Source organism: Syngnathus floridae, chromosome 2 (assembly GCF_059516105.1).
Source record: "Syngnathus floridae isolate MCC-2025c chromosome 2, RoL_Sflo_1.0, whole genome shotgun sequence".
Lineage (NCBI taxonomy): Eukaryota > Metazoa > Chordata > Actinopteri > Syngnathiformes > Syngnathidae > Syngnathus > Syngnathus floridae.
The window spans coordinates 8,872,267-8,887,600 of record NC_142414.1 but is presented as its reverse complement, the minus strand read 5'-3'; the positions used below and the strand labels follow the sequence as shown (position 1 = coordinate 8,887,600).

At 44.2% G+C, this 15,334-nt stretch overlaps 2 protein-coding genes and 1 long non-coding RNA gene across 5 annotated transcripts; 1 reads left to right on the top strand and 2 right to left on the bottom strand.

The window, feature by feature from the left end:
• Positions 1 to 618: 618 nt before the first annotated feature.
• Positions 619 to 2,234, bottom strand: LOC148401582 (uncharacterized). Its single transcript, XM_088368592.1, has one exon. It carries the CDS (start codon positions 2,024 to 2,026, stop codon positions 959 to 961), a length of 1,068 nt encoding a protein of 355 aa, XP_088224718.1. The 5' UTR covers positions 2,027 to 2,234; the 3' UTR covers positions 619 to 958.
• A 5,401-nt stretch (positions 2,235 to 7,635) lies between these two features.
• Positions 7,636 to 15,312, bottom strand: LOC148401580 (aryl hydrocarbon receptor-like). 2 transcript variants are annotated; one of them, XM_088400215.1, is made up of 11 exons: positions 14,632 to 15,312; positions 13,960 to 14,147; positions 12,611 to 12,714; positions 12,368 to 12,457; positions 12,088 to 12,208; positions 11,867 to 11,997; positions 11,043 to 11,248; positions 10,858 to 10,967; positions 10,622 to 10,763; positions 9,405 to 10,551; positions 7,636 to 8,843 (listed from the first exon to the last, which is right to left on the bottom strand). In XM_088400215.1, the coding sequence occupies exons 1-11, from the start codon at positions 14,670 to 14,672 to the stop codon at positions 8,694 to 8,696; spliced, it is 2,430 nt and encodes an 809-aa protein (XP_088256341.1). In that variant the 5' UTR covers positions 14,673 to 15,312; the 3' UTR covers positions 7,636 to 8,693. The 2 variants fall into 2 exon arrangements, with proteins under 2 accessions (XP_088256341.1, XP_088256332.1); XM_088400206.1 differs by lacking the exon at positions 14,632 to 15,312 and having other exon boundaries at positions 13,960 to 14,592.
• On the top strand, positions 11,785 to 14,588 carry LOC148401581 (uncharacterized). 2 transcript variants are annotated; one of them, XR_015863370.1, is made up of 3 exons: positions 11,797 to 11,974; positions 12,074 to 12,251; positions 12,334 to 14,588. It is a non-coding gene; the product is annotated as an uncharacterized LOC148401581 (long non-coding RNA). The 2 variants fall into 2 exon arrangements; XR_015863369.1 differs by having other exon boundaries at positions 11,785 to 12,251.
• Positions 15,313 to 15,334: the final 22 nt, after the last annotated feature.

Here is a 15,334-nt window from a genome sequence, read left to right as displayed (position 1 = left end):
AATTCGATGAACTTCCTCCTCCGGCAAATGGAAGGGATCCTCCCAATTTTATTAATAAATTATCAGTGTCGGCCGAGACCGGTGAAGCTGTCTCGACCATATGACGCCCAAAACAATCTGTATCAGATTTGTTTTATTCTGTTCATCGTGATTGCAAAATTAAAATATTGAAAACAACAAACATGAACGTCTAATTAAATGCGGACACCGCGTCCAAGCTGAAACCGAGTTAACCGTGTACTGTTTAATAACAATACTTTAAATGAAATAATCGAAAACAAAACCCGAGAGTAAATACAAAAGAATCAATAATGTAATACAGTACAGGATGATTACATTGACTCATGTTACCTGCAGGGGGCGGTATAGACTGTTTTGATCGTGGATGTGACGTCATTTGGACTGTTTTTCCTAGAAAGCAAATATGAAGCTAATGTAGATCTCTTATGTCATAATTATTTGTATGTTTTTGTCTCACACTGGAAAACAAACAAACAAACAAACAGACAAACAAACAAACAAACAAACAAGTTTAAGTATTTTTGACACACACACACACACACACACAAACACACACACACACACACACATATATACATACTTATTTATATACACATATTAAATATAAATATTATTTATTCATATATTATTTACAAATAACCAGGTAAAGCACACAAGATGGTGACACCAAAACAGGTTCAATGCATTCCAATAAAATGTAGCCATGAGCTGGAATTTAAACTGTGCGGTTATTTTGTAGTTCTTCAATGTGGTTTCCAGTTATCAGTCAAGAATGAACTTCTTCTTGGATCACTCCTCTACGATTTTAACTGCGAGCTCTTCGAAACTGAAACTTGGTCTCAAATTTTGGTTTGCAAAACAAATCAATCAATTGACACCTCATACTTGGAAAACCTCACTCATCAGTCACTGTCATGAAAAATGGAAAGGTTTAAGGTCAGTAGTCTGACTCGTCCGATAGTTGTCCCTGCTGCGTCCAGTGCTTCCTTCTCTTCTTCCTTTTCCTCTTCCTCTCCCCCATCAGCATGGCTGCCAGCACCGTTATGACCACAGTGACGGTGATGATGAGCACGGTAACAGTTTCGGCAATGCACAGTTCTGTGTCCACCAGGCTCAACCGATAGTCACGCAGCACCGCGGGCTCAGCGCACGTTAGGTTGTAGTAGTCGTCCAGGAAGAGTCTCTGGATGCTCCTCAGCTTCCGGAAAACTCTTTGTAGGTCACAGTCGCAATTCCAGGGGTTTCCCTCGAGCAGGATGTGGGTGCTGTAGGAGTGGAGGCTCAGGAAGGTCTTGAAGTGGACGGTGGTCAAGCGATTGTTGGCCAGGTTGAGGAGGGTCACGCTGGCGAGCGGTTTGAAGATGCCCACCTGCGTCTCATTGATGAGGTTGCCGGCCAAATTGAGGAGCTCCAGCGAGCGCAGCATGGAGAAGATGCCGCTTTTCAGAGAAGTCAGCCGGTTGCCCTCCAGGTGCAGATGTCGCAAGCTGCTCATCGAGGCAAAAGATCTGACCTGGATGGTGAGGATGCTGTTGTAGCTCAGGTTCAACTTCTGCAGGTTGTCCAGGTGCATGAAGCTACTGCTGTCCAGGCTGCTCAGTGAGTTGTGAGCCAAGCGCAGTTCCCGCAGGAAGGCCAAACCCAGTGAGAAACCCTTGCCCAGGGAGGAGATCTGGTTCCAGCTTAGGTCCAGCTTCTCCAGGAACTCCAGTAGTGAGAAGGCGCCATCCTGCACCACGCTGATGTTGTTGTTCTGCAACAGGAGCACACGCAACTTGCGGTTCTTGTTGAACGAGCGCTCGGGGATGACGGCGATGCGGTTGTGGGACAGGTCCAGGAGTTCCGTGTTGGACGGGACTCTGGGCGGGAGCTCGGTGAAGAAGGCTGCTGAACAGATGGTGAATCTGACGTCCCCGCGACACTCGCAACCCGGCTCGCACCAGTTGCTGTGAGAGCGGGAGCACACGACTGGCACGGCCAGGAAGAGGAAGAGGAAGCCCTTCATGGCTCTGCACACTCGAACTTGGAAAAAAAAAAATTAAAGTACACAACAGACTTTTGATGATTGTCATCCAGCTGGCAGCGGGTGGACATGCTGAGAGTGAGGGAGGCCAGCTCTCACGAGGATGGAAAACCTAATGAGAGACACTACAAAGAGGATGGAAAGATGGAGAGGCACACAGCAGCCAGGGGAGGAGAGCTTGTCAATTATTTAGCAGGCCACGGGAGGGCGGGCCAAGCTTGGGGTTAAGCAATCAAAGACAAAGTGGGCCACCGAGCAGAATTAGAAGGCCATTATCAACTGATTGCAAAAGAAGCTCTTAATCCCAACTACTTCACGGGGTGTAGTATGTGCAGAAATGCGAAGTTTGCAAAATAAATCAATAAATGAATAAATACATGCAAATAATTAAATAAATAAATATATAAACATAAATAAATACAAACATAAATAAATAAATAAATAAATAAATAAATAAATAAATAAATAAATAAATAAATAAATAAATAAATTAAAAAAAAGTAAATAAAAAAATAAAAATCAATTAATACATACATATAAATAAATGAATGAATCAATCAATAAATTAACAAACAAATAAATAAATATTCAAATTTCTCCCCCTGCTGGCTGCAAGTCCAGATGTCAGATTGTTTACTCATCTGTAAGATGAGGCAGGATGCGTCTGATAAATTGCAAGCCGACCTGAGCGAAAGATTACATTAATACCGTGCAAATCCAGAGTGCTCCGCGCCCATGTGGAGCCTCACGTCATACTTCAACACGTTCACTTTGACCCCTTTGCACCATCCCAACTCCACTTGTCACATTTGCTATGTCAGCAATTTAAAGACTTACTCACTGTTTTGCTTCAGCAATTGATTAGCACATATTTGATTCTCATATTCGCATTACTTCCCAAACAGAACCAAGAATATTTTTACTGGCGTTCTGTTTGTACTGAAGGGAGGGAAGTAGATTTCCCGTACCAGCAGCTATCGGGTGTCTGCAGGGTTCCAGTTTCACTGAGTCAGCTGGCAAAACAATGAGCACAATGCCACTCCTTCAGTTACCGGCCACTCAATGACAGATTTCTGGTGAGCCACAACAAAATAACTCATTCTTCTGCGCCGCTGCAATTGGGTCATTCAAAATCCGTGGCTGTTGTTCAATGGGCTAAATGACACAAATGTAACCAAAAATAGGAGCGAGACAATGATTAAAGTATTTGAATGGCGAGTTCATCTTGCCTCACATTTCCAGCGCGCAGTGGGATTAAAGGAAAACCTAAATGAAGATGTTAATCCATGCATAGAAGGATTAGATGCGTGTTCTTCTGCATTGGAACATTCTACTCTACATATCTTAATCTACATCACTTTCACACCCCAGCTGGGTGGCATTTTCAATTTCACTGCCGCCCACTGATGGATTTGTGAAACCAGCAAGCCACTTTTAACTGTTTAGTAAAAAAAAAAATAAATAAATAAAAGAATTAAACTCAATTATATTTACATATTTTTCATGAAAACAAATATTGGCAAAGAAAACCCATGTTGAGATGCACCAAGGCACAATGATGAGGATTTGCTGTTTCTCCCTGTGGCTGAATTGATACAATGCTAACATGTTAACAGTTAGAGAAGTAGAGAAACTGTTGCGGCACTTTACATTATTGTAAAATATGACCTGCAGTCTGCTAGGCCTACAATTTGAAATGACTAACTGCTTCAATGTTTCTTTCACTGCGATGAGTACTAGTGGCCAGAAGAGGGCGCAAATAACCAGTTTTAAAACCTGGAGAAGCGATACGAATTGACCGGATTGAATTGCACTCAGAAAGTGAACCTTTTAAGGTTAAAAAAAATGAATAAAATTAAAAAAGGGGGAGCGGGGGTTCACGGGAGACATTTACCAAAGGTATCCTAGGAGAACAACCCTCACATTTTTAAATTATTTTCATACTTTCAACAGACGACACTGAAGAAATCACACCGACAAAAATAAAAAAATTAAGTACAGATTGCATAAAACAACAAATATACATACACTGGCTCTCATCCACATTCCCAAAACCGGTAAAATAATTAATAAATGATATTAATTATTAAGATTATTAAAAAGGAAAAATTCATAATTAGGGAATATTCCTTTTTGGTGAAACGGTAAAAAAAATGTTTAGCACTATAGCTCTACAATTGGGTCTCAAACTTGGCACTTTTTCCACAATAATCTTCAAAAATAACTAATGTAGTCGATTTAAAACATCCAAATCTCTAAATTCACCTTCCAGGGTCTGGAAAGTATTTGGGTGGATGGAGCGTGTACCCCGCAGGTGTCTGTGCATGTGACAGTCAGAGGTGGTAACAAAACAGACAAGCAGCACAGCATCTTGACGCCTCTCCTCTGATCCAAACTGGCATCTCCGACTCGGTGACAGGAAGTAGCTCTGCAGTGGCATGGGCGGCCACCGCAGTGGGTTAAAAAAAACTTGTACATCCAAGAGGACATTTGTTAAGAGGTGACTGCCAGATTTGTGGTCCAGGAACACAATTTGACAAGTGTGAACTTCTTCCTTGAAATGATCATGACTGCCAAAGACAGATCCATAGATAGATGGTAAAGATGAGATAGTAAAATGAATAAATACTGCGACAATAACAATAAGGTCGCTACCTTTTCCTCCCCCACACCTTTGCTGGTTTGTTCAGCATGTAGGTCAAGGTTGTGTTACAGGCACGCACACACACACACACACGAGCAGTATTTCTGTCAGCTCAGTGTGGGATCGCCCTGTGAGATGTCAGAGCTTTTAGTCGGGATGGATGCGAGAGCTTCGGCAGCTTCGTAGAGAACGGAACAGGTGCTACAGAAGACAGAAAAAAGGAAATATCTTGCATTATTTAGTGACTTTGCACTAAAGTTGACAGAACAATGAAGATCTTTCAAAAGTGGTAAAGAGACAAGCACGGAATTGTACATTTTCATCTTGATTTGTTGGTCCATTGAAGAAGAAGAAATTTTGGGAAATTACAAATTGCAAACTTTCAATGGGAATTACAGGGAAATTTAAGTCAAGAGTGTAATTCATTTTATATTAAAGTATAAAAGAGAATTTTCAAATGTGAACATCCATGCAAAAAAGATTTAGGTTTAAAATGTTTGCTTTTTTACAAAAGGTTTTAAACTCAATTTCAAAAGACGATCTTTCAGTAACCATTTTATTTCTACACTTTTGAAAGTTTAAAATGTTTTTTTTTTTTTTAAAAAAAACACAAGGAAGAAGTAACAACACAAAAAGGCTCAAAACACAACTCGGAGTAGACCAGAAAACCAGAGCTAGTATAATACCATGAGAGAGCAATAATTTGGATTATCGATAATCAAAAAACAAAAGCAGACCTGGCAACACCATTATTACTACTTATGTACAGCGGCAATAAAGGTGATTCTGATTTTGATGATGGCAATTTGACCGTTTGCCCTTTTTTCCGCTTTTGCACACGACAACCTCACCACCCGCCTCAACACAACCGCTCTGATCCAAACTGTTTTGGCACGTCGACACAGGGGAGCAGGTAAAGGCAGCCGCAACATTGCATATGACCGGCAGGCGAATGGATGCGGGAGGGGTTAAAGGTCAACCCATGTGGGAGAAGGTGTTCAGTGAAGCATCACGGTTAGAGAAAACAAAGAAAGATGCTTTCCTGTCAAACAGAATCTTGGCGGAAATATGTTTTTCCAGATTGACTCTACATTCTGTGAGAACTTACATAAGAGAAACAATACAGCAACACTCATAGATGCTTGATCATCAATATTTCAATTCATGCAGTCCAAAAGGATTGATTGAATTTTTGTATTGAAATGTACAACTCTAATCAAGTGACGCAAGAGCCGAAACTTTCAAGCTACACATGGCGAAAAAGGTCAGTGCAAAAACAAAATATAAAAAATAATTATTTGCAAATTTGTTTCAAAATGTTTGTACAGATTTGTTGACCAGTGGGCTTTGGCGGCCTCTTGTGGCAGTTTAGGGCCTTTCGGTAAAGCACCCTCCCCATTGAATAGATGGTGATCAGTTCCACTGAAAAAAAACAAACAAACCTTGTGAATTTGTAAATAGTGAAGGAGCACTCTGCTGGGATTACAAGAGTAGAGTAGCCTGTACAACTAGCAGGAGGTCAAAGCTCATCTAGTAGGCTATGTGGGTTACAGCGAGGGGCGGTGGTGTGTGTGTGTGTGTGTGTGGGGGGGGGTGCTTCTGCCCTAAAAGCCTGCCAGCTTATTCATGCTGGCCATTAGTGCTGTCTTTAAAGCTTTATGACAGCGCACACAGTTGGGCGCGCCACTGTCTCGACCTTTGCGACTCACTCATCTGCTCCCGGTAGCGAGCAGCCATGGCGACAAATGAGAAGGAAGCAGGCGCCCCAATTTGGATTTGATGTTGATGAACACTTTGCAAGATGACGTCAAGTCCAAATGGTGCACGCTTCTCCTGTCCCTAGCGGGCTGCACATGTACAGGAAGCCGAGGTGGAAGCACGAGGAGGGTGTGCTTGCTCGCTGGCTCGGACTTAATGAGCACTGGCATGCCGACGGGTGTGTGCAGTCGATATGCACGATGGAGGACAGGACGCCTTACGGTTGCACATTGAGCAGCAATCAATTGTATTAGATTTACTTCACGTTGTTTTTTATGCACATTTGGAGAAATGATGGCTGATTCAGGACTAATGATTCGAATCAAATGAATCGGATTATCATTTTGAGGCAAAATATTCACTGGCTCTAGATTCCATAAAGTTCTCTATAAATATGTGTGAAGGTGATTTCATATTTCACTGAAGCAGCAAAGAACACATTGACAGAATCCTGGCCAACTCGTTCAGTGCCATTGATGGCTATAGACGTCAAAGATATTTACTGGGTTGGCAGTTAAAATTCACGGTGTGGACTCTGATGGATCCACAAGCAGAGATGCAACATGACTAAGGACCCGATTAAAAAAGGTCCCAATTTTGTTGGTTGCCATGGTAATGAGGTAAATTATCTCATCTCTCCCACATTTGCTCTCAGGCTTTCCCGGAGGGTTTCGACTGCAGGAGACGTTGTCGACAGAACAAAGCTAAAGTGGGACGCAGCACAACATCTTCCTTGGATGATTGATCATGTCACAAGCGAGTAAAGTTAACCGTCTGAAGACTGCGGGAGAAAGAAAACTCTCATAAATGATTCCGGGCGGGTCATGAAAGATGTAACGTCAGCGACGTTGTGCACTCAGAAGGTCGTCCTAGCTGCTGTCTTGCTCCTGAAAGTTGTCTCTTAGAATTTAGCGTGGGGAAATGAAACCGTGGCAAAATTCCGATGCTTCTGCTTTGCCTACGTTTGTTTGTTTGTTTTGGGGATGGTTGTGAATTCACACTGGTGCTGGTGTAAAAAGTTAGCGCGAGGGGGTTGGTGGTGTTACCCGCTGGTGCTAAAAGCATCCAAAGGTTGTTTATGGCGTGCAGCACTTGAGAAGTCAAGCGGAAATGTGATCACGGAGGAGGTGTTGAACCTGGGATCGGACCGAGCAAGTTCAAAGATGACAGCGGAGGCGTTTGGTTGTGATGGCACCCGGCTTTTTATTTGCACGCAGCTGAAAGACCATATGGAGTAGTTAGCGTCCATCTACGGAGACAAAAGTAACGTGCAGGTGATAGGTGGTGATCTTTTAAATAGTAACTTTCCAAAGTCGCTCATCTGGACTCTGGTACTTGCTTGTTACTAGTGATGGGAAATGAAGCAGTTGTAATTTTTTTACTCCTCTGGAGGGCACTCATTAAAAGTATACTGACTTGCTATTTCTAAAAAACAAGCAACAGTGCCATCTAGAGGAGTAAATAAAATACAACTGGTTCATGAAGCAAATCTGAAGCTTCATTTCCCCATCATTATTTGTTACCACTGTAAAAAAGCAAACTTGCAGCTTTTTCTATCACATGACTTGGGTGATTTTAACAAGTGTTTGTAAAACATACATTTACATGCAGAGCACTTTTTTTTTTTTAAAAGCCTTTGAGAAGTGATTGTCTGGTTTCACACAACAGCACGTCACGACTGGTTTCGTATATATATAAAAAAAGAATGTCAATTTACAGAAAACGAGAACAATTGATATAAATGCATTTTGTGACATTCAACACGGAGCTGCTGCTGACGTGTTTCACATTTGCTTTGGAATTTGTGCTAAATGCTAAATGTTGCTGATTCACTGTGTGGTCATTTCAACGTGGATGATGGAAAAACAAAAACAAGAGCGGAAATATTCCATCATGGAAAAGACGTGAACATGAACTTTGACTTTAGTTCATAAAAATGTAAGCGAAAACAAAAGTGTAGCATTAATATTTGGGTTTCCGTGTCCTTTGTAGTTGGCTAGCTCAAACAGAAAATGGAAAGTTGAGTGATGAGAACCATCAAGTGGACTTTGTTGAGGACTGCGAGCGCCATGTCTCTTTGTCGCTCCGGGTTTCGCTATCTGCACCAAGTGTGAATCGGCAACAACGAGGCAGTAACGTCTCCTTCGGGAAACTCAAATGCTTCATCTTGTGACATAACCGAGCCGCTTGGATTACGCTCGGGGGCAGCAATATGCTTCTTTTTTTTTTTGATTTGGTACCTTCTTGTCAGAGGATAAATTCTGACTTCTGAGTGTCTGAGAGTCCATCAGGGCAGGAGATTGGGACGTTGGCTGCCACTTCTCTGTTCCCGTTGGACACGAGACAAGTGCGGATGAAGGTGGCGTTGGCCACGTTGAGGAGGCAAGCGTTCTCCAGCTGAAAATCACACACAATTGGTCACTTTCACATGACAATGATGGATGGATGGATGGATGGATGGATGGATGGATGGATGGATGGATGGATGGATGGATGGATGGATGGATGGATGGATGGATGGATGGATGGATGGATGGATTTTTCTCCTCTCGCTTCATCCATTTCTGTCACATTGCAGCTCTGCAAAACTAAAAAAAGTCCACGTCTATCCTTTCGGATGGTGCGATCGCAGATCTCACAAGTGTCAAAAAAGTGTGTACGTGAGATGGACGGCAGCAGAACAGGAGCTTTTTCGTGTTGACATAGCATGTCTGCTCACATCAGCACAGTTTACACTGAGCTTCATGCCTGAAGCTTCTACTGAAGCGCTGACTTTCCATGACAGCTCGAGAGCTCAAGTAGCTTCACTACTTCAAATGTTCTGTAAGGACAACGCGTCAGCCCTCGTCAAATGTCTCCGACTGAGCCACGGTGAACGCACCGACTCAATTTTCAGTTCCGGGTAGAAATGCATAGAGAAAAGCTTTGCTATATAGTTTGGCTTGAAAGAACATTTACCTGGTCGTGGTCTCCCTGTGTGGCGTCGAACAGACTGTAAGCCTGGACCGAAGGCTGCGTCAGAGCCAAAAACTGCTCCAGCTCCACAGGTGCACTCTGTGGAGGACACTGAGCTGGACTCTGCTGCTTGTGAGATTGCGGAACGGTCATATGTCCGTAGTGACAAACATTCGGTGCCGACTGCGGCGCGTTTGAGACGACAGGGTCCGGCAGCACGTCGGGAAGAAAAGCCGTCTGTCTGCCAGGCCGAAGGGTTCCGGACAGGATCTGGGGGTCGGGTGACCAAGTCAGGTTGTTCTCCTGCTGCCAATGGTGACTTGAGATCATGTCGTTGACAAGACTTGGGTGAGGAGCGTGGTTGTCACGGTGACGGGCTTCCTCATTCGTCCAGTGGCTCTCGCCTGACAGCACGCTGGCGTCGACACTTTCAGATGCAAAGCGAAGCCCGACGGCCCCGATGGGCAGCTGCTCGGGTGAGGCGGCGGTAGCGGCCACTCGCCGCTGGGCTGAACTTTGGGCAGAGTCTCGAAAAAAGTCACCGAGTCCCAATCCAACAATGTTGTGTTCTTCTCGATTCCACACCGTCTCCGACGACTCGTGAACGTAAGCCGTGATGTCATTGTTGGTGAGCTCACCGAGTGCGGAGTCATCCATTTGGACCTGGATCATCTTCTCATCCAAGAGCAACAGTTCCAGATCTTCAGCATTCAAGCCCAGGTTCTCCAAAGCACTGAGGAGTTCGCTGTTGGAGCAACTTTCATCCGCATCCAGAGAAAGAGAGTCCAAGGTGGCTAGAAGTGGAGCACACACGGACACGTCGCTGCTACATCTCGCCGTCATCTGCCAGCTGTCAACAAATCCCTCCGTCTCCCCTTGCAGGTTGCCGAGAGGACTGCGAGCCTCGGAACCTGCTTGGCAGACGTAAACTGACTGATCTTGGCTCATCAGCGCTTCCAGTAAGGACTTTGGATGTGTGTTCTCTGAGATCTTCTCTATTTTCCCCTTCTTGCATATGCCTTTACCCTTGAGAGTTTCCGGAAAGCCCCGAAGCGGGTTACCCGTTTGATAGAGCATCGCCTCGCCGGTGGCGAAGGTGAAAGGGACTTGCATGGAGCGTTTCTTCAGGTGTTCTCCTCCTTCCTCGTCTCTGTTGAAAGAGGAAACGATGATCAAACGATCTGGGCGAGCGTAACCTCCAGTTGATGTCCTCCACGTACACCAGCGGCCTCTGCGTGGCGATAATGTAGTCCGGTTTGCCGTTTTTGTAGACGAGGCGGGCGTTAGCTTGGACCCATTTCCATCGGTTGTCCTTGGTGAGCAAGCGGAAGACGGTGAGGCCGCTCTCGCCGGTCTTTATCACTACAATTAAATAAAACAAAAAGGATGGTAGAGCGGCATTGGAATGAAATCGAAAATCTCTGGCAACGTAAATGGGAAACAACTTTTAACTTACTTCTGACGTGATTCTCCGCACAGTGCAGCATGTCGGCAGCGTGGATGAACTGGTATCCCGAACCCCGGACACGAAGTTCGGCCTCGGTGTAACCCAGAACGATTTTACCCCTAAAAAACACAAACGTGACACGCTCGGCACACGCTGACGTGAAAGCGGAATAGATCGGCACGAAAATTGCTTACTTTGCATCGCAGGCCATGGGCGTGAAGTCGAGTTTGTGCTTGGTTCTGAAGATCATGTTCTTTGTTCTGATCTCCAAGATAGCTGGTGACTGCAGCGGAGTGGCGATGGCAAATAAGGCCAACTGAAGCGGGCCACCTTGCCCATCAGCGCACTGAGATCCACTTTGACCGTGGAGGAATTTCATGCGACCCTGAATGCTCAAGGCCTGAAAGATGGCGAGACAACTTCTTTAACGCCTCGTCTTCTTCTCCCGCTGTTTGCCGTCATTTTTTTGGCTCATCTAACTGGGAACTACTTTCTCACTATGTTCTGTCAATGAAGATAGAATCAGAGAAAGAGCGTAGCCAGCTATATTAGATAACCAAGTTCCGGTATTTTTTTCCGGTTTTTTTTTTCAATTAAAATTTATTGCTGGTTTTGTCCAAGGGACCACCATCATAACCGAGAAGCAACTCGGGGACCACAATATTATTTTATTTTGCACCAAAGGAGGATAGACCTACACAGGATATTTATTTCCATCTGTATTTTAATTTTGGGAATTTCATTTGGATGGGTAAACGATTCACAAAATCAGCTGGAAAAAAAAAATCAAGTCTCAATAATGATTCTATTTTATGCTATAAAATGTTCCAATTATTTTCCATTTCCGATTTCACTGACCCCTTGCAATACCGCCATGGACCACGAGAGGGTCGCGGACCACCGGTTGACAATATATTTATATTTTAATTATGGTATATTTATTGATGAAAACAGTATTAAAAGTCTCTAAAAGCAAGTATTAAAGTATTCAAAGCAACATTTCTTCATTTGACCTTACCAAGAAGCCCGAAGAATTGTCCAGTAGGCAGCGGAAGCGGCAAACAAAGCTTCTCTCCAAGAAGGAGGAGTTTTCCGGGGGAAGCTCTTCCGGGTTGTACCTCAGCAGGTAGGGGGAAGCTGGCTCGCCGTCTACTTGTGCACCACAACGTCGATTGTCCTCATACCATTAGAATGTGAAATCAAAGAGATCATTTTAAAATCAAAGTCAAGGTGCCAGACCTGCTGCAGTGTCCAAGTGGGATCCAACGGGTGGGTTGAGGGCCCAGTGCAGGTTCCTCTTGAACTCTTGCTGGTCTTCAGCGTGAATCAGCTCCAACACGCTGTGATGCATCACGTCCGTCTGACGGGAAAAACACAGCAAACGAAGACTTTGAATTTTAAACGTATGTGCCTCCCAAAATTTTTATGTAAAGTTAATATCTTTGATGATTGTGTGTGTTCAAGTTCTGTGCTGCTTTTTGCCAGGTGTTTTTCCCGTTTCCTTGCTGATCGTGTGTACCTGATGGAAGCCAAGGTAATCCCGAATGGTATGAGAGCAATAAAAAATGATTCCCTCCGCTGTGATCACCAAAACAAATCCAGGCAGAGCCTGCAGAGACAACAACACTCGAGATGATTACAGATGGTGTCGTTTCGTCTCACCTGGTAGATTGGCGATATTAGACAAGCAACACAAAGCGCACACAAAAAAAAGACCAAAACTTGTAAATCAAGGTGCGACTGTTTATTGAAATACATTTACCTGAAGCAGAAGCTCCCCTTCTGGCTCGGCCTGTTCCGGCACCCGGCCGTCGAGGTGCTCAGTACTTTTGCTCGTGCCATTGGAGAGATGTTTTTTCAACGCCACTTGAGAGACGCAAACAAAAAAGGAGGGTTGAGGACCAATTCGTCATTTGGATCAGCAGATTTTAAGTTTGCAATCGGATTGAGTCCAGGGAAATGGATACACAGATAGACAGTTAGCTAGACAGCTAGCTCCGGATAGATAGATAGATAGATAGATAGATAGATAGATAGATAGATAGATAGATAGATAGATAGATAGATAGATAGATAGATAGATAGGGGCGAGCCGACCGGTTAGCTTTGCGCTACTAACTGTCTTGGCATTTTATCCGAATTTGGATAATATGCGACGACAGTGGGGAGAGAGTGGGTGTTGCATCCCCCGCGGGTGTGTCGTCCCCCTCTACAGAGAAGCAAGCAGAAGCTGAGGGGTGACAGAACCACTTGGGCCTTTATCAGAGGTGTCAAATGTTTTTACTGCCCCCTCCATTTTTGTTATTTTTAGATAACCTTTTACAGCTCACCAAATGATATTTTAATTAAATGTCCCGGGCGGCTAAAAAAGGGTGGGCCGGGCTGAGATTGGAAACACCTGATATGTGCAGACCAGTTCAGCCGCCATAACAAAAGAGTGTAAGCTACCCAAGTCAAAAGTTGAAAAATGGGTCCTCGAGCCCCCCCCCGCCCTTTTGCACAAAGTCTGTAAAGTGGTGTGAGTGGATTATCTTGCTGTGTTTGTACTCCCCAAAGCTTTCATCTCCTCCTCCCACCTCCTCAGACCTACATTACTGTGTGTCTGCGACTTTAGGGAAGGAGGGAGAGAGAGAGGGAGGTCATCGAATGGCCACAGGCTAACAGGCTGACCTACAATCCATTAAAGAGCGCATTCAGACACCGCCATGAGCTCGGGGTTATCCAGGGGTGATGAGTCGACACACTCGATGGGGAGGAAGCCAGAAATAAGGACCCGGCCAATCGGGTTAGCCGATTCATCGACGTCCTTAATCTCGGGGTATTGATAATCTTGTCTGTCGATTTTATCTTCCACTAGAGAGGTCTGAAAAATGCTTTTGGTTTTTATTTGAGAGAATGACTTTGAGCAGTTAAAACCGTTTGTATTGTTTCACAGTTATTGTTCAATGCTTGAAGATGAAAAAAAAAGATTGAAACGTGCAGTTTGTGCTGCATGTCAAGGCAGGCTTTTTAAGGATCGGTGATCGGTCAGAAAAATTGAAACCCGAGTTTAAACGCTTTCAGATCAACTCAAAATCCTTGTAGTCTTGAAACCTTTTTGTTATTTCATACCTGAAAAGAATCTCTTGGCCCGAATGTAGCTGACACACAACCTCAGGATGGACAGTTTGTCCAGGCTGGAGATGACATCCTCAGGGAAGGGCAGCAAGCCGGCCAGTCGGTCGAGCTCCAAGTTCAGACGGTCCCGATGCCGTTTAGACGGGTTGGACTTGTCCCCTTCGGTCGGGGTAAGCTTGGTTCTGGTTGTGATTGGGAGGACATTAAGAACATGACTGAGATGGATCCTGATACATTGTGTGAATATAGTAACATTCTTTACTACTATTCCGACTTTTCTCATCTGATTCAAAGCATTCAAAAGATCTGCAAAACCCAAGACTTGTTAGGCATTCGGTGCAAGAATTCAAAAGTTCCTCAGCATTCCCATTCCAAATTCAAACTGTTTGTATCTCTTATTTATTCTTATTTAATTGCAAATGCAAATGATATGCAAACAAACTTTAAGTTAAAGCTGTGTCTAATTAATTCCACTGAATCAAACTATCAGCGCCAGTGGAACAATTTGCAGAAGTTAAAACACCGTAATCAACATGTGTATCCACTTTTTGTAGGATTTTATGACATTATATTTTGAATATAAAAAACACGTGCCTTGACCAATAAAAAAAATGTAAAACACTGATGCACAGCTTTTTATTTTTTTGCCCAAATGACACACATTACCCCTTCTGAAGCGGTTTTCTTCTCTTGCGTCCAGCGTACATGTTGGCCCCAAGTTAGTTCCAATCGAGCGGCTCATCCACCAAGCGGAATTCTAGCCAGCCGGAGGCGCAAAAGTGTCCCAACATCCGAAAGCGGTTCCGCTGAAAGGACTACAAGCACATGATCGCTGTTAAGAAGCAAACAACAACCGACGTATCTGAAACGACGTCATTTGACAATGTTCCTCGTATCTCAAGTAGACTTCAGTATCACAATGTTGTGTGAAATAGCTAAAACGTCGTTTGTGGTCCTCTTCTCCCCTTTCCACCTCCTTATCCAAAATCCCGAGACGGTGGTTGTGGTGGACTCAGTTGACGCGACAGGGAGTGAGTGAGGGAGGGGTGAGTAGGGGGTGAGGGGGGGCAATCCCCTCACCACCTCATCCTGTCTCCCCCTCCTCATCTTCTCACCATCATTCTCTCACCACATCATCTTCTCCCACCTCCATCCCCTCACCACCTCATCCCGGCATCATCCCAGCATCTCCTTCCGTTCAGTGGCTTTCGGAAGAGGAGCTGTAAATAAAACACAATCGGTGCTTTCACAACGGCGGCTTCTCGCTGGGAGGAAAAGTCGACAAATAGATCGAGAAGAAACCACATTGCGCCACAAAGTAAACTTTGCACGTCGTTATACTGACACCGAGTGGACGCTATTGAGCACT